The sequence below is a fragment of the Peromyscus leucopus genome, chromosome 20 (genome assembly GCF_004664715.2).
Source record: "Peromyscus leucopus breed LL Stock chromosome 20, UCI_PerLeu_2.1, whole genome shotgun sequence".
Lineage (NCBI taxonomy): Eukaryota > Metazoa > Chordata > Mammalia > Rodentia > Cricetidae > Peromyscus > Peromyscus leucopus.
In genome coordinates this window covers 30167850-30189364 of record NC_051080.1, presented here as the reverse complement: position 1 = coordinate 30189364, position 21515 = coordinate 30167850, and the positions used below count along the sequence as shown (strand labels likewise).

Sequence of the window (21515 nt, the reverse complement as noted above, 5' to 3'; positions counted from 1 at the left end):
CTGATTTAAAAAAAAAGCCTGTGGTTTGTGGGCATCTAGTGGATGCTTATGACCAGAGTCGTTATGGCCCCATCACCATTGAGATGGAAGAAGCGTGCTTATGAGCCAGGAGTTCTCAGATCTAAGTTAGGTGCTATTATCATCATCTTCTAGTCATGTGGCTCCACGTGATATGTTCCAAGAAGCTGAGCAAAATCCCTTCTCCATCTTTTGCCATGATGGACTCTTGTTCCTTTTATGAAGGATGCCTCATGCATTGTGTGACAACCCCCTCATGCCAGAGAACCTTCTTAGCAAAAGGCTGGATGTGCTTGGAGCCATGGCTCATGGAAGGTCTTGGGGGTGTTCACAGGGGTCCCACAGGGCCTCAAGTTCCAGGTACATTATGATTCTTGTTTTCTCTCTATGCTTCAGCTTTCTGAAGAAGAGAAAATCCAGCGCTACAGCATCCTGTCTGAACTCTACGAACTGATCGGCTTCCACCGGAAGTCAGCATTCTTCAAGCGCGTGGCTGCCATGCAGTGCGTGGCCCCTAGCATCACGGAGCCTGGCTGGAGGGCCTGTTACAAGCTCCTTCTGGAGACGCTGCCCGGTTACAGTCTGTCGCTAGACCCCAAGGACTTCAACAAAGGTACTGATGACCTGGGGCTGGGGTGGGAAGTTGCTTTGTTTCAATTCATTTGAGCATCTGCTGAGTGTTGTGGGACTGTAGTGGGCACCTGCGGTTCAAAGGTGGCCACAGCCCTTTCCTGCACAGCCACTCATAACAGTGATGTCACAACAGGAAGTCCTGGAGCACATCGTGTGGCCTTGATTTTGCATCTTTGTTAGTGGAGGTCAGAAATTGCCCTGGTCTGTCTGTCACCAACACAATGCTTGAAGTCCTAATGTTTTTACTTATCCCATGAAATTTTGTTAGGTTAGCAAAATCAATGTACCTTTCCAGAATAAATATACTTGGATGTATGTGTATGCACACAGCTATGCATTTGTGGCAAGTTCTGATTCTGTAATAGTGATAAATATTAAAATATAGTGTAACGTGGAATACAATGCTCAGTTAGTCCAAGTCTTAATTTGTCAGAGACAAATTCCTTCTCTTGATTCCTGCTTTAGATGGGGACCCAGAGCTAGTGATGATGTGGCCTTTCAATAGGAGAGAACTGACTTGTCCTTCTTCTGGGGTGCAGCGGGATCCCCGGTGGTGCTCCCACTCTCAATCACAAATCCCTTCCTTCTCCATCCACCTGATGACTAGTGTATAGATGTCTCCCTCCCCAGACTCTTTAGTACCAGCCTTTCCAGGCAGCTCTTCACATTGACACCTCCATTCCCAGCAGATCAGAGTCTTTAGAAGGGAATTGCTTGGCTCAGAGATGAGGCACACTGTTCTGTGAAGGGCAGTGTGGTAAGCCTTCAAGGCCTTGCGGGCCACAGTTTCTGTTGTCTGGAGTGGCATGAAAATAGCACAGGTCATGTGCAAGTCAATAGGACTTCATGGGCAAGTGTAGATGGTGTGACTTCATGGGCAAGTGTAGGTGGTGTGACTTCATGGGCAAGTGTAGATGGTGAGACTTCATGGGCAAGTGTAGATGGTGTGACTTCATGGGCAAGTGTAGGTGGTGTGACTTCATGGGCAAGTGTAGGTGGTGTGACTTCATGGGCAAGTGTAGATGGTGTGACTTCATGGGCAAGTGTAGGTGGTGTGACTTCATGGGCAAGTGTAGATGGTGAGACTTCATGGGCAAGTGTAGATGGTGTGACTTTATGGGCAAGTGTAGGTGGTGAGACTTCATGGGCAAGTGTAGATGATGTGACTTCATGGGCAAGTGTAGGTGGTGAGACTTCATGGGCAAGTGTAGGTGGTGTGACTTCATGGGCAAGTGTAGGTGGTGTGACTTCATGGGCAAGTGTAGATGGTGTGACTTCATGGGCAAGTGTAGATGATGTGACTTCATGGGCAAGTGTAGATGGTGTGACTTCATGGGCAAGTGTAGATGGTGAGACTTCATGGGCAAGTATAGATGGTGTGACTTCATGGGCAAGTGTAGATGGTGAGACTTCATGGGCAAGTGTAGGTGGTGTGACTTCATGGGCAAGTGTAGATGGTGTGACTTCATGGGCAAGTGTAGGTGGTAGGGGCAGGTATAATAGCCTATACCTGAAATCCCAGCACTTGAGGGGGCCAAGGCAAAAGGATGGGAATAAATTTGAGGGCAGTCTGGTCTACAGAGTGAGGTCCTGTGGCAAAACAAGCCATACAGTCCCTGCCTGAGCCTCCCTCCCCGTAGGGGCAAGGTGAGCAGGCAGAAGTCTGCTGGGCAGTTTTCCATTCACATGACCTGCTGCTGTTGTCCTTTTATGTTAGGCCCACAGAAGATCGTGTTTCTCCTGTGACCTTGCTAGCCAGGTCTCCTCCATCTTGCACCCCTGCTGAGGGTTATTTTTTTTAAAAAAATTAACCATGGACCTTGACATTTGTTTGCTTTCAGTACCGTCATTGACTGTGATTCACTCTAGACAGTGTCTTATTTATTTAACTTTTTGAGACAAGGTCTCACGATGTAGCTCAGGCTGGCCTTGAACTTACTAGCAGAGGATGGCCTGGAACCCTCAGTCCTCCTGCCATGGCCTCCTCCCAGTCAGTAGCTGTACAGGCACGTGCCACCACACTGCTATGTGGTATCACTTTGAAGTCGATTTTGTCCTTGACTTTAAAAATACACGTTTGAGCTAGTTTATTTATAATGTGTGTGTGTGTGTGTGTGAGCGCTATGGTGTGCGTGCAGAGGTCAGAGGGCAAGATGGAGGAGTTATTTTTCTCCTGCCTCACGTGTTTTGGAGATAGGGCTCAGGTCATCGGGCTTGGTGGCGCATGTTCGGCCTGCTGAGCCGTCTTGCTGGCTCCTGTCCCTTCCTTTCATCTTGTCTCTTAAGATTGTGTGCAGGGGTCAAGAGGAGGGTCTGGGACCCTTTCCAGAAGGTCTTAGACTCTGCAGACATGTTATGGCCCTTGCTCCTGAACAGAGGACACCTCTAGAGTGATACCCACTCTCTTCATGCGCTGGAAGAGCTGGACTGGAGGGAGGAAAGCAGCAGAGGGCAGGCAGGATGGTTATGCAGAGCCCCGAGATGGCCCCGAGATGGCCCCGAGATGGCCCCGCGATGGCCCCGCGATGGCCCAGTGATGGCCCCGCGATGGTCACTTTGCTGTGAGTTGGAATGGACACGTGGGTGCTCTCAGCTGCTGTCAGCCCTCAGTGGCATCTGGATTCCTTCAGCCGGGTTCTTCCTCCAGTCCCCATGTAATTGACTGATCTAGTGTGGTTGTCTGGTTAAAAAGCTCCCATCTATTCTGTCACTTTGCCCCTCCCAGAGATAGGGTGGGACCCAAGGTTTGTTGAGCACCTGTTGCTTGATTGGCAACCCTGAGGGGAAGCGGGCCTGCAGACTGATGTGACGGATCCTGGGTGTCGGAGCTGGTCTCTGTCTTTCTAAGCCTCGCGGGCTGCCCTCTTAGGAGCTGTGCTGGTCTCTGAGGCCCTCTGTCAGCTTCTTGGGCTGTCTCCATTGTCTGAAGAGTTCAGCTGTCACTACAGAACCCCCCTGCCCCGCCCTTTAGCTCTCAGAGCACTGCTGAGACCATGCAGCACTTCCTTGTGCAGAACGCCCCATGGAACCTGGGGACACCAGGTGCTCAAAACCTCCAAATGGGGTGACCGTTGCAGGCCACTGTGGGCTCTGCATAATCATCCCCCCGTCCACCCTCTGCTGCCCTCCAGCTCTCCAGCACTCCGAAGATGGTGGGTGTGCCATCCTAGGGGCTTCCCTCCCTTGTTCCAGGAGCAAGGACAATGCATCCATGGTGGGGTCGGGGGTAGGGGGACTCTGGATGCCAGGGCCTTGGGCAGGTGTGTCTGAGAGTCCCTTGAACACGGAGAAGGCTGCTCATGTCTGTCCAGAGGATGGGGAAGCCCCTGTCTTGTGTTGACCCTGCAGGAGCCCCCGTGGTTGTGGATAAAGAAAGGAGGAAGTATTCGGTGGGCCCGAATCAGGGCAGAGGTCAGTAGAGGAAAGTGGAATGAGAAGGGGCGATGATGAGTGAGGAAGGAATTGTAGGACTTTTGGGAGCCAAGGTCAGACTGAGTGGGGTGAAGAGTTTGGCATCTAAACGAGCCTGGGCTTGGTCCTGGTGGCTGGGATGATGTTACGAGGCTTACCTGAGAACCAATCTGAACACGGGCGAAGCAGGAAAGGGATGGCATGATTCTCCAGGGAGCATGGCTCTTGCGTTCTCATAGGCATGCATTGATGGAGCACCCAGATTCTAGGCATCGGTGACTAGGACAGCCCTTCCCGAATTCCTGGCCTCTCTGTAGCCACCTCGGCAGCCCGCTTAGCACTTTTCTCCTTTCGGAAGAGAAATGTAGAGAAGAACGCCCGTGAAGTACATGGCACCCTCTCCACACTCGGCATTCCCCGCTTGCTTTTCCTGGAGCAGGCATGTGGAAGGGATGCGGCAGACTGGGGTGGTGTCTGGCCAGCCTCGGCACGCCTCCCACACCAGCACGAGCTCTCCAGTCCTCTTGCCAGAGTGACCCCCAGCTTTTGCAAAGGCACACCTGGTTGCTGTGTGGTGACTCCGGTGTGGCCTGGAGTGGCTCCTGCTGCTTAGAGACCTCTGCTGTGTTCGGTATGTGGTTTGGAGTGAAAGGATGGGTTATTGCTAGGTCTCCTTCACCAGTAGCAGCTCTGAAAGTGAGTCTTCTTAATTAAAAAATTATAATTATGTATTAAGTTTTGTGTGTGTGTGTGTGTGTGTGTGTGTATAATTTTCTTTCTATCAATTCACTTCCTTCTGTATGATTTCATTTTATTTGAAAACTAGAAAAAAAACGGGCTGTCGAGATTGTCTCGGTAGTTAAAAACACTTGCTGCTCTTGCAGAAGACCTGGGTTTAGTTTTTAGCTCCTATGTGGTGGCTCACAGACATCTGTAACTCCATTTCCAAGGGATCCCCTCCAGCCTTTGTGGGCACGAGGAACACAAGAAGCGCACATCCACATGTGCAGGCAAACAGTTACATACATAAAAGACTAAACCATAATAAAATTATTTTTAAAAGCAGTTTCTGACCCACAGAAAAACTGACCATACAGTGCAGAATTCTGGGACCCCCCCCTTTCTCCATAGAGACATGGCCTTCCCTGGCAGCCAACCTTCCCCATCCGATGGAGCATCTGCTACAGCCAATGAACCAACATAGCATATCCTTACCCTAAGTCCACAGCTCACATCAGGGCTCACTCTTGGTGCCGGACATTCTTTAGGTTTTGACCAATGTGTGATGACTGGATCCCCCATTGTGGGCAATCAATATAGTTGGATCCCCCTAAAGATCCGCTGCAGTCTGTTCACCCCAGGCCCTTGCAGCCACACAGCCTTTCATAATCTCCACCCCTTTCCTTATTCTAGAATGGCATCAGGCATGTGGACACTCACCCCACAATTCCTGGTTGTTTGCAAGGTTGACGCTCATGACTAGGGCATCCATAAACAGCCATGTGAAGGTTTTATATGAATGCAGTGTTTCAGCTCTGCTGGGCCAATGTCCAGAAGCACAGTGGCTGCATCATATGGCAAAAGTATGTGCAATTTTGTAAGTGACTGACAAACTGTCTTCCCAAGTGGCTGTCCCATTTTTCACTCTCAAAGATAGTGGGTGACAGTTACCTCTGCTCCGTGTCCTGGCCAGCATTTGGTACTGTCCGTGTTCTGGACTAAGGTGTGCGGTGGGATCTTGTTATCTAGTGCGTATATTGAGCATTTCTTCCTATGCTTCTCTGAATGTCTTCTCTGGTGATCCCATTTGAAAACCAGGTTCTTTGTTCTCTGCTTCTATAATATGCATAACAGTTCTTTAGCAGTGTCTTTGACAAATATTTTCTCCCAGCGTGGGTCTTGTTTTCTCATTCTCTCGGCAGCTTATCTGCAAAACAGCAGTTTTCAATTTTAATGGCATCTACTTCATCAGCTCTTTCTCTCATGGATGGTGATTTTGGAGCTGTATCTAAAAATCTATTACTCTACCAAATGCGACCTACAGTTTTCATTGATCAACTTGTAGGGGAAATTTTTATAGAGCCCAAAGAAGTTCCATAACCACATAGACCCTTCTAGAGAGGTTTTTTTGTTTTTTCGGAGGTCCATTCTGGTGAACTATTTGTGAAGTCCACAGTTAGCACCTTGGTTTACTGCCCGGTTGGTGGCCATCCTATGTCCTGGCTGGTCTGCTGGAAGGCCCGCCTTGGCTCTGCTGGGCCACTGCGCTCCTTTGTCAGAGCTGTGTTGACTGTACTTATGTGGGCGGATTTCTGCATTCTCTTTTCTCTGCTATCAATTATTTTGTTTGTCCGTTTGCCAAAATCCCACTGCCTTGATTACTGTAGCTTTATACTAAGTATTGTAGTCGGGAATATTTTTATTTATTAAAAAACATTGCTCTTTTTGTGTATTACAGAAAAGTAGTTGTTCAAAAGTGGCTGTTCATATTAAAGTGCTATTTCCTGTTCTTTCTGTGGTATTTACAGCAGCTGCCACACAGAGTGATGGTCTGGGCAGGGACTCTGGGCTGTGATTGCCTGGCTTGTCCCACTTCAGGCTTGAGTGAGGCTGCCTTGTCTCCTGTGGGTGCACATGCCCACAACACCTGTCTGATCCACGTCAAGGCAGGCAGTGGCCTCTTGGTAATACTTTCACACGACTAACCTGTTTCTGACAGCTCAGTGAGAGATACTGTGAACACCATGGGGTATATGAAAAGATGGAAGCCCAGGATGCCATTACTGACGGCGTGACCTTGGCCAAGCTGCCCCATGGCCTGTGTCTGTGTGTCTGTGTGTCTGCAGCTTGGGGACAGCAGTTGATGGAAGGGTTAAACCCCCCTGTAGGGTGCCGAGGACAGTGCTCAGCATGCCGTCAGTGTCAGGTGGAATTTCCAAGGATGATGCAGAGCGGGTATGAAAAGATGGATTGAGTCTTGAGAGCCATTAAGACCAGCATCCCGCTGAGCAGAAGTCCATTGCTAGTGTGGTCTTCCAGTGAGCTTGATGGTGTTGATTGGAGTTTAGGCCGAGGCGTCTGGACAGTCAAGGCTTAGAGTTACAGGCAGAAGAGAAAATGAAAGGTCCTCGAGTTTGGGAAATGGGGAGCAGAGTGTCCAGGCTGATTTTGCTGTATTCTGGAGGGATTTAATGGGCTAAGAGTAGAACCTGTACAGAGAGGAAAGAGTTTTTGGAGCACCCAGTGATCACTTTGGAGACAGGGGAGGGTGATTGTAAGATGTGGAGACGGGTCCCGTGAGTGGGAATATCATTTGATGTGCTTTCAGGGGACTCTGGGTGAGACTGAAGAGGCTTTTCGGTTACTTCCCATTGAGACTTTGAACTTTACTCCAGGCCGGCTTCAGGCTAAAAGCAGTTGGACTTTATGCAAAGGTACACTTAGAGTTGCCTTAGGTTTGTCTTTTGCACAGGGCCTAGCTGAGAACAGTCTGAAGTCACGGATGCGCAGACCTCCTCCTCACCTGCCAGGCTTCCCAGTCACCCTCCAGCATCTGGCTGGATGCTGTTTCTTCTGAGACTGCCTTGTCGCTTCTGTCGAGATGGAATTCCTTTGTTTCTCTGTGCTGTTCCTCCTCGGGCACTTGTTGTGATTTTTGTAAGCGCACTTAAAAACCGTCTGGGTGGATTACCCAACACCACATCACCAGCTCCTGAGGCCCTCACCGTACTGGCCCTTTGTCCTGTGCCTCCCATTGGAGGTGTCCATGCGAACACCTGTGATAAAGGGCTGGACCCAGCCAGCAGTCACCACAGTGCCTGTGGCCAGTTATTGACTTTGTTCTTTGCTCTTTGCTTGCAAGTCTTAAGAGTGGAACATATTTCTTTTGAAAAATTCAAGCGATTCTGTCCTTTTTACTTGGACTTTTGTTTTGTGGAGGTGGATGGGGGGGGACATTTGCCATTATTTCATGAAAAAAGTGAGGTCCAATAGAGTGAAATGGTAAATGTCAGCTGGCTGCATTTCTAGACAATCAAAGCCAATTTAAGTCCCACCTCTGCTTCAAGTGTTTCTCAGAGAATTAAATGGAAATCTACCAAAACCCCGATACTTGTGAGTAAAAGCTAGGCTGTCGGATCTCTCAGGTCCAGAAATGTCTTCTGTCTCATTTGTGAGGTGAGTGTTTTTGCCAGCAGGCTTCAGAGGCTTGAGTTAGGACCCAGCTCATGTGTTCTGTGTATTTGCTGGCTTAGGGAACCACATCTTCTGTCTTAATCTTATTTGTGCTGCCGTGGGAGAAGATTTCTCTGTTTTGCTTTTTGCTTAGTCGTTTGCTGAATGAGAGATTAAATGTTGCCGAGGAACTTTGCTGAAAGAGACTTGGAATTGATTTGCTGAATGGCAGCTGTCAAAGCCGGCATTGTTGAACCTCCGTGACAGGATCACAGAAGAGTTTTGTCAGGAGTCAAACCCTACAAATCTGTCTTTAGAAAAGCTTCAGTGTTCTGTAGGAGGACTCTGAACCACAGAGGAGGCACCATGCATGCAGGGCTCACTGGGGAGCTAGTTTGTCCTGGGTCTCATTCCCACCCATCCACAGTAGAAACTAGACCATTATCTGTTTGGAAAAATAACCAAGTGATCGTCACTGATTTCCTGCAGGAGAGAGCTCTCGGTTTGGTAGTGCTGAGGTGAATGAGAATTGGAGCGTTTTGAAGGCATGACTAGCTTAGTCATGACTTGGACTCTTAATCCTCCTAAAATTCTCTTCTGTTCCAGTGTTTGGTCCTAGCCCCTTTGACCAGGTGGAAACAAGGCAGGAATGTGTCTCATTCACCACTTGTCTTCTTGATGCAAGATGTTGTCACCACTGTGTATTCCAGGAAGTTTCTGGAAGATATGTCACATCCCAGGATATATTGTGGAGGTGTTTGTGTGGGTGTTGGATTGCCTTCCAGGTTTTGAGTTGGTATGTTGTTATGAAGTATCCTAAATACACAGGAACTAGAGAAAACAGCAGATGTGAACCCACCACCCAGCAGATCCCTGGAGCCGCACCATTTCGTCCCCACATACTTGAGTATGCACATGGGAAACAGAAGGGGAATTTTTCTAGGGTCAGGCTCTCATCTCGACCCACACGCTAGTTAAATACCCAGCATGCACCAGGCCTCCTGCCAGGCATTAAGGATCCTTGGATGAATAAGACACATGGCTGCTGCCCAGGCAGTGAGGAATTGATGGAGGAAACAGAATCACGAGCTTACAGGGGCCCCACTGTGCCTGTTATTAGCTGAACTCTGTGCCTGCTGCTGAGCACACACAGAAAAGGGAGTGGCTGGCTGTGCAGGGCACAGTGGCCGGAGGCGAGGTCCGCCGGGCCGTGAGTTGCGTGGAACATCTTAGGCAAACTGGCCGAGGTTAGGACGCACGAAGCAGTGGTCCATGCTCTCCGGGTAGCAGACAGAGGGAGAGCCTTTCTTGCTCCTCTCGCCCGTTGACGTTGACTGAGTGTCTGATGATATAGACGCCTCTGTTCCGGGGATATTATAATAAGTACCAGACAGTCTTCATGTGCAGGGACTCATGATGCCGGAGTGGGAGTGAGGGTGGGGGTTGACACACGCGTAGGTAATTTTACCCAATAACCGCAGCAGTAGAGATCTGGTATATCAAGGGTTTGTTCTCAATGCAATAATGGAGCAGGCTGGATCATTAATCACCCCACAGAGTCAGAGGCTGATGCTGTGTGTTAAACACATTATATTCATTGAGTCATAATATTAGCATTTATCAGCTAGCATTTATTGAGAAGTTAGCATAAATGGCCAAAGCACTCTAAATGAGCGAGCGGCTTGCCGCTTTGTGACAGGCAGGACTATTGTTTCCCGGTGCGACTTCCTCCCCTGCCTGCCTCAGCTCGTGTGGCACACTACCCCCCCCCCCCCCCCCCCCCGTCCCCACAGCATCCACCAGCATCTGCACCTCCTACAGGCTCATCCTTACAGGAAGTATACCCCGTAAGGGGAGGTGCTCTGTCCCCCCTGACTCTCTTTCAGGTGTTTGTGTGTTAGAGTCTCAGTCAGCAACTCCCATGAGCTGTTGGTTTCTAGGGGGCATCAGTTTTGTCTGAGCCTGAACCCCTCTGTGTGTGTGTGTTTTTATGACCTGAGTCTTGGCTCAGCAGGGACTCACCAGTCTGGTTGACGACATTCTTTAGGTAGGAGTGTTAAGGCTCAGAGTGTCTGACCTTCTTTCTGGTGTTGAAATCACACTGGGGTGTAGAGTTCAAAGTGCAGTCTATATGTTGAAGTCTCCATAGCGTCAGTGCTAATTCCATCAAAATTCCAATAGCATTCTTTACAGAACTAGAAAAAAAAACCCTTAAAATTCATACAGAAACAGAAAAGACAGCCAAAGTAATCCTAAGCAAAAAGAATCCTGGCGTCACAATATCTAAATTCAAACTCTGCTGCAGAGCCAGAGTGACGAAGACATAATGATGGTGCCCAAACACAGTCACGTAGACCAATGGAGCATAAGAGAGGACCCAGAAACAAACCTCCATGGCCATAGGCACCTACTTTTTGACAAAGGTGTCAAACACACACACTGAAGAAAAGAGGCCATTCCACAAACCATACTCCACAGCCACTTCCGGAAGAGTCGGGTTAGAGCCACGTTTCTCGTCCTGCCACAGAAATGAATCCTTAGTGGATCAAATACCTCAACGCATAAGCCACTGGGACTACTAGAGGAAAAGAGAGGAAAAATGTGCTAAGACGTAGGTATAAGAACTTTGTGAACAGAACCCCAACTCACAGGGAGCTACCCCAAGAGTTAGCAAATGGATGATGTGACATGCAAAGGCTTCTTTCTGTATAGCAAACAAGACTGACAGCGGGGTGAACAGGCGGTCTGTAGAATGGGAGAAAGCCTTTGCCAGCTCTGTTTCAGATAGGGGTTAAGATAAGAAGTGTACAAAGTGCTTCAAAAATTAGAAAGCAAACCCAAAGAGCCCACCAGGAAACGGGCTGACGAACTGAGCACTGTTGTTAAAGAAGACACACAAATGGCCGATAGATATTTTGAAGTGTTCAACATCCCTATTCAGAAGGGCGGTGCCAGTCAAAAACGTTCTGATATTCCATCTCATGCCACTCAGAAAAGGCTTTCATCAAGGCAACAGATGACAATAGATGCTGGAAGCGGGTAGGAGAAGAGGAACCCACTGGTAGGAATGTAAAATTGGTGCAGCTGCTGTGGAAATCAGTGTGGGGGTTTCCCCCAAAAATTAAAAACAGAACTACCATATAACCCAGATTTGTCACTGCTGACATATACATGGAATATCTTACCACAGAGTTACCTGTACGTCTGTGCTTACTGCTGCTCCATGCACAATATCGAGGAAATGGACCAGCTTAGATGTCCATCACTTACCAGTAGACAATGAAAAGGGACACACAGTCCACCATAAAGAATAATACGGTCATGTCATTTGCAAGAAGGCAGATGGAACTGGAAAATATTAAGTGAAGTAACTCAGGCTCAAAAGACACACAATACATGTTCTTTTTCAGATGTTGATCCTACCTTCTAATTTTTACATATGTGTACATACGAAGGAATGCGTGTGGGTAGAGTTCAGGAAACTACGGAGGCCCATGAAAGGGGAAATGGAGATTTTCTTTTTTCTTTTCTTTTTTTTTTTTAGGAAGTCGAGTAGAGAGGCACCAGAACACATATGTCTGGGAAGTGGGTACTGGGGCAGGAACACAGACGTGGGGGAGGGCAAGCAGGGAGCTGGGGGAGAGGAGCAGGGTAGGGAGAGGATCCACTAAAACAAACGTATATGAAAACGTCCCAGGGTGTTGGAGAGATGCCTTAGCAGTTAAGAGTGCGTGCTGCTCCTGTAGAGGACCCCCGCTTGGTTCCCAGTGCCCATATCAGTAGCTCACAACCACCTGTAACTCCAGCTCCTGAGCGTCGGATGCCTCTGGTCTCTGTGGGCACCTGGACTCACATACACATAATTAAAAATAAAAATAAATCTTCACATTGGGGGCCGGACAGATGGCTCAGCAGTGAAGAGCATCGGTCGCTCTGTGGAGGATCCGGGTTTGCTTCCCAGCACCCACATGGCAGCTCACAACCACCTGTAACTCTAGAATCAGGAGAATTGAATGCCCTCCTGTGATCTTTGTGGGCACTGAGCATGAGTGTGGCGCACATGTATACATTCAGGGAAACATACATAAAATGATAAGTCTAAAGACAAAATAAAAAAAAAACCTTAAAAATTAAAAAAAAGAAAATGTCACAAGGAAGTCTATTACTGTGTATGCTAATTAATAAAAGTCTTCATGTGGGACTCCTTGCATCCCAGTGTGCAGACACCTGCTCTTTGTGTGTGTGTGTGTGTGTGTGTGTGTGTGTGTGTGTGTGTGTGTGTGTGTCAGAGACAGAGACCTAGATTCAGGCTCCCTGTGGGCCATCCACCAGTGAAACTGGTAACAGAGACAGGGGCAGCTGTGCCTACAGCAGACCTGCAGCAAGTCAGACTCTCATTTTCCCTAGCTTTCTCGTGCACCCAGAGTCTCCCGACATCGTGAGGGACCCCTGTGTCCACATCTTCTTTATAAAGGGTTTTATGGTGGAAAAGCTGTGGAGTTAGTAATTATTGCCCAAAGGAGCTGGGATCCTAGGACTCTGCATTCTTAAGGAAATGCTTTCCAGTAGGCTGTGTAACCAAGCTTCCTACCTTTCCTTTCAAATGTGCTGGGCTGTTTGGGAGGGAGGGGCCCTTCCAGTCCCTGGGGGACCTTGCTACCTATTTATCTCCCCACTTCTCTAATGCCTCAGAGTTGATCATGAGGGCCCAACCAGGGTCGTCACTTCTTGAGGAAATGTCTCTCCGTTACTCAAATGCACCGGAAACCATCTTCTTCTGGAAGCCTATCAGGGTTATTTTAGTGGGATGTCCTCATAGAAGAGAGAAAGAAAGTGTAGTGTAAGGCTGTTCTTTAAAACTCTTCTTTCTACACTGGGGTTGGAGCCTGGGACCTTGGCAGTGTTAGGCAAGTGTTCCACCACTGAGCTCTGTCCCTAGGGAGAGACATTCTTAATGTATGAACAATGTTCTCTGGCTACTCTGTACCTGGGCATGGGGATGGTGGTAGGTGGAGGGGTGGTGGGTGTAGCAGTTGTGGGTAGGGTGGTGGTGGTGGTGATGGTAGCAGTTGTGGGTAGGGTGGTGGTGGTGGTGGTGGTGGTGGTGGTGGTGGTGGTGGTGGTGGTGGACAGGTAGTGGTGGTGGATGTAATAGTTTTGGCCATTTGAGTTTGATCATCAAGGTCCTTGTCTGTGAGCTGCCACATTTCACACTTGACCTTGAGTACTGTTTGTGACCTTTCCCACAGGCACACACCGAGGCTGGGCTGCCGTCCAGATGCGTCTGCTGCACGAGCTGGTCTATGCCTCCCGCCGGATGGGGAACCCCGCGCTGTCTGTGCGGCACCTGTCCTTTCTTTTGCAGACCATGCTGGACTTCCTGTCCGATCAGGGTGAGTGAACTCATGGTCTTTTCTTTCCAGGGATCCTTGGGTGTGGGCTGGGTTGGGGCTGATCTTCATTTCCAGCCCATTGCTGCTGGTGGGTACCTGTTTCTGTGCCTAGCCGTTCTTCCCATGTTCCCTCTTGCTCACCCACGCCCCTCCTTTGGTTTTCTGTATTCTCTTTACCCCTCTGTTAGGCAGGTGGCCTGTGGCTCTATGGGGTGGCAGTACAGCTGTCACTCCTCACCTCCACACATCTCCACAGGGCAGGAAGTAGAGGCAGGCAACATGTCCCACGGCCCGCTCCTCCAGTGACACCCACCTTTCAAAGGTATCACAACCTCCCAGCTCAGTGCCTATAGCTATGTTTTGCATTCAGACCACAGTGGGCTCCTTGTCCTTGGGGGACACTGGGTCAAATGTGAATGCCAACGCGTGGTGCTTGTGTGGGGAGGTGTGCAAGCCCTTAGACCACAGCTGTGTGGATTTTCACTACCTGGCGAGTCCTATGACTGGCATCTGGCTGGAGATGGAGCCAGCGGAGGTCGATAGCCCCCTTTGTGCCCTTCTGGCCACTGCTGCCTCCTGGGAACCTTCTCTCTGGCTTCCAGAACCACAGGTGAGGTCGCCATGCTGTTCTGGGGGCCACAGCGTCTACCTACCTTCCCAGTTGCCTTTGTTCAACTTTCTCCCCAAGTATCTCATCTCACTGTTACTGGGTATTGCCTCATTTCTGGGGTTCAGTCATCTGTGTATTTCAGCCCAGGTATGTTCACTTGGCAGTGTGTGAGGTAGCTCACCGTGGTGTTCCCCAGGCCCCAGAGAGTCATGGTGTCAGAAGAGGGCCTTGGTGGCTTCCACATATACCCTCGATCCCCATTGGCCTGGGGCCAGCCAGGTTCTTGGGGAGATGTCCCCTGATGTGGGGTTGCTGTGCAAGTTAATGTCCCCTGCTGTGGGGTCGGTGTGCAGGGAGTTCATTAAAAGGACTCATGTCATCAACAGCCATGAAGCAAGCAGAAAGTGGCAAGATGTCAGAAGTGTGGAGTTGGCGTAGCCCTAGCAGAGACCGCCATACTTAAGAGTTCAAGCTAGGATGGCCCTGTAGGTCTATCTCACCTTCCATTTCCTTCCCTGACAGTAACTGGGTGCAGATCCCCTGTGGGGATGTAGTTCTCATCAGTAGCTGGGGCGTCTGTCACCGGGTGGCCCGTCAGTGGATGTGGCGAGGCACCAGGTCTTTATGTCCCCACATCCATGCTGGATGCCCACTGCTTACAGGAAGGGGGAGTGGCGTGAGGAAATTCTATCCAGCCGAGGTCTGCTGAGTGAGAGAGAGACAGAGACAGAGACAGACAGACAGACAGACAGACACACACACACACACACACACACAGAGAGAGAGAGAGAGAGAGAGAGAGAGAGAGAGAGAGAGAGAGAGAGAGAGAGAGAGAGAGAGAGAGAATGAGAGAATTCTATCCTGGAAGATGACCTGGGCCACACGTCACTGTTCATGTTCACACCTCGCCATCTATGCAGCTCCCACCAGCAGTGGATGAGTGTTCCCCTTACTCCACATCCTAGCCAGCATGAGCTGTCACTTGTTTTATTGGTCTTAGACATTTTAATAGGTGTGATGAAATCTCAAAGTAGTTATGGTTTGCATTTACCTGATGAACTAAGGATGTTGAAGATTTCTTTAAGTGTTTCTCAGCCATCTGAGGTTCCTCTTCGGAGAATCCTCTATTTAGACCTGGACCCCAGTTTTTAATTGGGTTGTTTTCTTGGTATCTCATTTTTTGAATTCTTTATATACTTTGGATATTAGCCCTCTATTGGATGTGTAGTTGGTAAAAATCTTTTCCTAGGTATCCTTTGCCATACAGAAGCTTTTCAGTTTCATGAGGTGCCATTTACTGTTGATCTTAGTGTCTGTGCTAACAGTGTTCTGTTCCGAAAAGTCTTTTCCTGTGCCAGTGAGGTCGAGGCTATTCCCTACTGTCTTGTCTGTCAGGTTCAGTGTATCTAGTTTTATATTGAGGTTGTTGATACTTTTGGAGTTGTGCTTTTTTTTTGCAGGGTGATAAGTATAGATCTATGTCCATTGTTCTCACACAGCCAAACAGTTTGACCAGCACCATTTTTTGAACATGCTGTCTTTTTTCCCTAGTGTGTATTTCTGACTTCTTTATAAAAAAATCAGGTGTCCATAGGTATGTGGATTTATGTCTTGATCTTCAGTTCAATTCTGTTGATTGAATGTCTGTTTTTGTGCCAATGCCATGTAATTTTTTATTACTATAGCTCTATAGTATAAGTTGAAATCAGGAATGGTGAGACCTCTAGCAGTTCTTTATTATTCAGAATTGTTTATAGCTATCTTGGGATTTTTTTCTGTGTGTTTCCATATGAAGTTGAAAATTATTCCTTCAAGATCTGTGAAGAATTGTGTTGGAATTTTGATGAGGATTACATTGAATCTGTAGATTGCTTTTGGTAGGATGACCATTTTTACTATGTTAATCCTATCAATCCATGAGCATGGAAGATCTTTTCATCTTCTGACATTTTCTTACATTTTTTTCTTCAATATATTTAAAGTTTTTTTTTTTTTTTAAATCATACAGATTTTCACTTGCTTGGATAGTTAGCCCAAGATGTTTTATATTATTTGAGGCTATTGTGAAAAGTGTTGTTTTGCTGATTTATTTCTCAGTCTGTCATTTGTGTACAGGAGGGGTACTGGTGTTTTATGAGTTAATTTTGTATCCAGCTACATTGCTGAAAGTGTTTATCAGCTGTAGGAATTCCCTGCTGGGATTTTTAAAGTCACTTATGCATACTATCATATCATCTGCAAATAAAGATACTTTGACTTCTTCCTTTCCAATTTGTATCCCCTTGATCTCCTTCAGTTGTCTTATTGCTCTAGCTAGGACTTCAAATACTACATTGAATAGGTATGGAGAGAGTGGACAGCCTTGTCTTGTTCCTGATTTTAGTGGAATTGCTTTGGGTTTCTCTCCATTTAAGTTGATGTTGGCTATGAACTTGCTGTACTTGTCTTTGCTATGTTGAAGTATGTCCCTTGTATCCCTAATTTCTCTAGGACTTTTATCATGAAGGGCTTTTGGATTTTGCCAAAGGCCTTTTTTTCATCTAATGAGATGATCATGTGGTTTTTGTCTTTCAGTTTGTTTATATGGTGGATTACATTTATCTATTTATATAGGTTGAATAATTCCTGTATCTCTGGGATGAAGCCTTCTTGATCTTGGTGGATTATCTTTATGATGTGTTCTTGGATTTGGTTTGCAAGTATTTTATTGAATATTTTTGTATCTATGTTCATAAGAGAAATTGGTCCATAATTATCTTTCTTTATTGGATATTTATTTGGTTTGGATATCAGGGTAACTGTCGCCTTATAAAACAAATTGGGCAATGTTCCCCTGTCTCTGTTTTGTGGAATAATTTGAGGAGCATTGACATTAACTCTTCTTTGGAAGTCTTGTAGAATTATCTGCTAAAACCATGTAGCCCTGTTTTTTTTTTTTTCTTTTTCTTTTTTTTTTTTTTTTTTTGAGGGGGGAGCATTTTTAATGACTGCTTCTATTTTACTGGGGATAATAGATCTGTTTAAATTGCTTATTTGATCTTGATTTAACTTTGGTAAGTCATGTGTATCAAGAAAATTATACATTTCTTTTAGATTTTCCAAGTTGGAGGAGTACAGGTTTTTAGTATGTCCTTATGATTCTCTGGATTTTCTTGGTATCTGTTGTTATGTTTGTACTTTCTTCTCTAGTTTTGTTAATTCGAATCTTCTCTCTCTGACTTTAAGTTAATTTGGATAAGGGTTTGTCAATCTTAGTGATTTTTCTCAAAGAACCAACTCTTTGTTTCATTGATTCTTTTTTAAATTTTCCTCTTTTATTGATTTTAGCCCTGAGTTTTATTATTTCTTGCTGTCTGGTCCTTTTAGGTGTGATGTCTTCTTTTTGTTCTACATCTTTTAGGTGTGCTAGTAAATCACTAGTATGAGATTCCTCCGGTGTTTTTCATGTGGTCACTTAGTGCTGTGAACTTGCCTCTATGAACCACCCTCATCGTGTCCCATGAGTTTGGGTATGTTGTGTTTTCATTTCAGCTCTACAAAGTCTTTAATTTTCCTTCTTAATTTTCATCTTGACCCATTTTCTATTCAGTATTGAGTTGTTCAGTTTCCATGAGTTTGAGAGTTTTCTGTTGTTTCGGATATCCAGCTTTAATCTGTAGTGGTCAGATGGAATGCAGAGTATTACTTCAATTTTCTTGTTTTTTTGAGACAGGGTTTCTCTGTGTAGTTTTGTGCCTTTCCTGGAACTCACTTTGTAGACCAGGCTGGACTCGAACTCATAGAGATCCGCCTGCCTCTGCCTCCCGAGTGCTGGGATTAAAGGTGTGCACCACCACCTCCCAGCCTTCAATTTTCTTGCATCTGTTGTGTGTGAGTATGTGGTCAGTTTTAGACAAAGTTCCATGAGGTGCTGAATGAAGATGTAGCCTTTTGTGTTTGTGCAAAATGTTCTATAAATGTCTGTTAGGCCTCTTTGCTTTATGACATCAGTTAGCTCCAGCATTTCTTTGTTTAGTTTTTGCCTGGATGACCTGTTTATTGACAGGAGTGGGGTATTGAAGTCACCCACAATCAGTGTGTGAGGGTCAGTACGTGACTGAAGCTGTCGCCGTGCTTCATTCATGAACTTGGGTGCCCTTGTATTTGGTGCATAGATGTTAAGAATTGCAATGTTGGGACAAAGGAGCTTGTTTAGGGTGGGTCCTCTGGCCCCCAAGAGGCTTGGACCACCACTGGGCTCCTCTTGCTCTGTCACTGCCTTCTAGGATGGTACCACTGCTTGGCCTGCAGGCCTGGCATGGAGGGGCCACTGCTGCTGCCACTGCTGCTCATACTGCTTGCCTTGCTGGGCTGTGAGCACGGCGCTGCACTGTCTGTGGGCCACAAATGTGATGGTCATGCCTGGGGTACCGACAGGGTGGCCGGCGCCCAGGTCAAGGTGGTGCACAGCAGCCTGGAGCGCTCACAGGTCCTGCCTCCAGACACACTGCCCATCCGCATGATCACCCTGACTTGGAGCAATAAGAAGATATCCTAGACGAAGAAGGGCTCATTTTCTGACTTAAGTCTCCTTGAAAGACTTCCATGATCATGCTGCTGCTAGAAACCCTGTTGATGTCTGTGATTCATGCAGCTGCCGGGAACCATGTTCATGTTCAAGATCCATGTTGCCTCTGGAAAGCAGGTTGATGTCCATGATCCATTCTGCTGCTGGTGGCTATGAGCAGGGAATGTTCCTTTGCAGTGGTATTGATAACCACAGACTCATAACTGAGAATGAGAGACTTTGAAGGCTTCTGTGCCAACCTTCCCCCAAAGAGTCCAGACGTGAAGTCATTGAAGACAGTCCTTTAAAAAGATAAAGATGCTCATTTGTAGCTCTGCACAGTTGATGGCTTCTTCTGTGTGTGGGGGTGGAGGGATGAGGTGGGTGGGGATACAGTTTTCTTTAAGGGGCTGGACATTGGGAATTTTACCATGCTCCAATGAGTATATGGGGAATACAAATTGGACTTTTTTTTTTTTTTGGTGGGGGTGAAAGGGTGTGGACCTGGGAGGAATGTGAAGCATGTGTGATCAGGGTGCATTGTATGAAATTCCCAAATTATTAATAAAAATATTATGTTGGGGAAAAAAGCTAAAAAAAAGTAATTTCAATGTCATCTTGGTGGCTTTTTTCCTTTGATGAATATGTAATGTCCTTCCCTATCCCTTCTGATTAGTTTGGTTTAAAGTCTATTTTGTCAGATATTAAAATGGCTACACCAGTTTGCTTCTTAGGCCTATGTGGTGTTTTGAATGAAAATGGGCCCTTTAGGCCCATAGGGAGTGACAATATTAGGAGGTGTGGGCTTGTTGGAGAGAGTGTGTCACTGTGGGTGGACTTTGAGGTTTCAGATGCACAAACCAGGCTATGTCGCTCACTCTTCCTGCTGCCTTCTGATCTGGATACGGAACTCTCAGCTACCTCTCTAGCACCCTGTCTGCCTATGTGCCACTATGCTTCCTGCCGTGACGATAATGGACTAAACCTCTGAATTGTATGGCAGCCCCAGTGAAATGTTTTCCTTTATAAGAGTTGTCGTGGTCATGGTGTCTATTCATAGCAATAAAACCCTGATTGAGACAGTCTGTTTGCTTGGGATATCTTTTCCATCCTTTTACCCTGTGGTGTGATGTCAATTCTTGATGTTAAGGTATGTTTCTTGGATACCACAGAAGGATAGACCCTGTTTTTCCTGTCTATTCAGTTAGTCTGTGTCTTTTTATTGACATTGATGTTGAGGTATGTCAATGAATAGTGTTTGTTGATTCCTGTTATTTTGTTGTTGTGGTGGTGGTGGTAGTGATTGTGTGTGTGTGTGTGTTTCCTTTCTTTTGGTTTGCTGGTCTGGGATTATTTATTCCTTGTGTTTTCTTTGGTGTGGTTAACCTCTTTAGGTTGAAATTTTCCTTCAGGTGCCTTCTGTAGGCCTAGATTTGTAGGTAGATATTGCTTAAAATCATGGGACATCTTTTTTTCTCTGTATATTATGATTAAAAGTTTTGCTGGGTATGGTAGTCTGGGTTGGCGTCTCTGGTCTCCTAGAGTCTGTAGGAGAACCTTTCAGGCCCTTGTGACTTTTAGAGTCTCCAATGAGAAGTCAGGTATAATTCTAATAGTTCTGCCTGTATATGATACTTGGTCTTTTTCCTTTCTTGTTCTGTACATTTAGTATTTTGATTATTATGTGCTAAGGGGGCTTTCTTTTCCTGTCCTGCCTATTTGGTGTTCTGTATGCTTCTTGTACCATACAGGCATGTCCTTCCTTAGGTTGGGGAAATTTTCTTCTGTGATTTTGTTGAAAATTCTTCCTGTGCCTTTGATATGGGTTTCTTCTCCTTTCTGTATTTCTGTTATTCTTAGATTTGATCTTTTCATAGAATCCCAGATTTCCTGGATATTTTGTACCAGGATTTTTTTTTATATTTAACTTTTTTTTTTTTTTTGGACAGGGATATTCATTTCTTCTTTGTGTCTTCAGTGCCTGAGATTCTCTCTTCCATTTCTTGTATTCTGTTGGTGAGGCTTGCCTCTGGGGTTTCTGTTTGAGTTTCTAAATTTTTCATTTTCAGATTCTGTTTTTATTTTTTATTTATTCTATTTCCACTTTCAGGTCTTGACCTCTTTTATTCATTTTCTTCTACTGTTTGTGTTTCATTTCCTCTTTAAGGACCTCAATCATATTCATAAAGGCTATTTTAAGGTCTTTGTCATGTGCTTTAGCTATATCACAGTATTCAGGTTTCTGGACTTTAGTGGAGACACACTGTCCTGGCTATTACTGATTGTGTTTTTATACTGTTGTCTAGGCATCTGGCACTGGGAAGATTGTAATTCTCGGTGTTTATCTCCGGCCTTGTCTTTGTTGGGTGGGTGTTTTATTCTTTGGTTTCCGTTGCCCTCTCGTTTTAAGAGAGAGTGGTGGCTGTGTGTGTGTGTGGCCTGGTAGGAAATTCTTCGGAGATCTGATAGGTGTGGTCACTGGAGTTTCCCAGGAAAATGGGAACCTCTCTGTGAATTGGGAGCTGATTCTTAGGAATACTTAGGAATGGGGATGGGGTAGGAGGGAGGTCTCTGGTGTGTGTGTGTGTGTGTGTGTGTGTGTGTGTGTGTGTGTGTGTCCCCACAGTGGGGAAGAAGGCAGGGTGTTCCACCAGGGTCTGCTTAGTCCTTGGGAATGGGAGTAGAGAGTGAAGAGAGGCCACAGCAGGTAGTCTGCTACAGACCAGTGCAT

The 21515-nt window shown here is 46.5% G+C and overlaps 1 protein-coding gene across 4 annotated transcripts in view; it reads left to right on the top strand.

The window, feature by feature from the left end:
• Positions 1-21515, top strand: part of Trappc9 (trafficking protein particle complex 9) — a 479996-nt gene that overhangs the window by 43441 nt on the left and 415040 nt on the right. For all 4 annotated transcript variants that reach the window (XM_037197522.1, XM_028885994.2, XM_037197521.1 and 1 more), the window contains 2 exons: positions 415-631; positions 13485-13628. In XM_037197522.1, coding sequence (XP_037053417.1) covers positions 415-631; positions 13485-13628 — 361 coding nt within the window. The remainder of the gene's footprint in view (positions 1-414; positions 632-13484; positions 13629-21515) is intronic.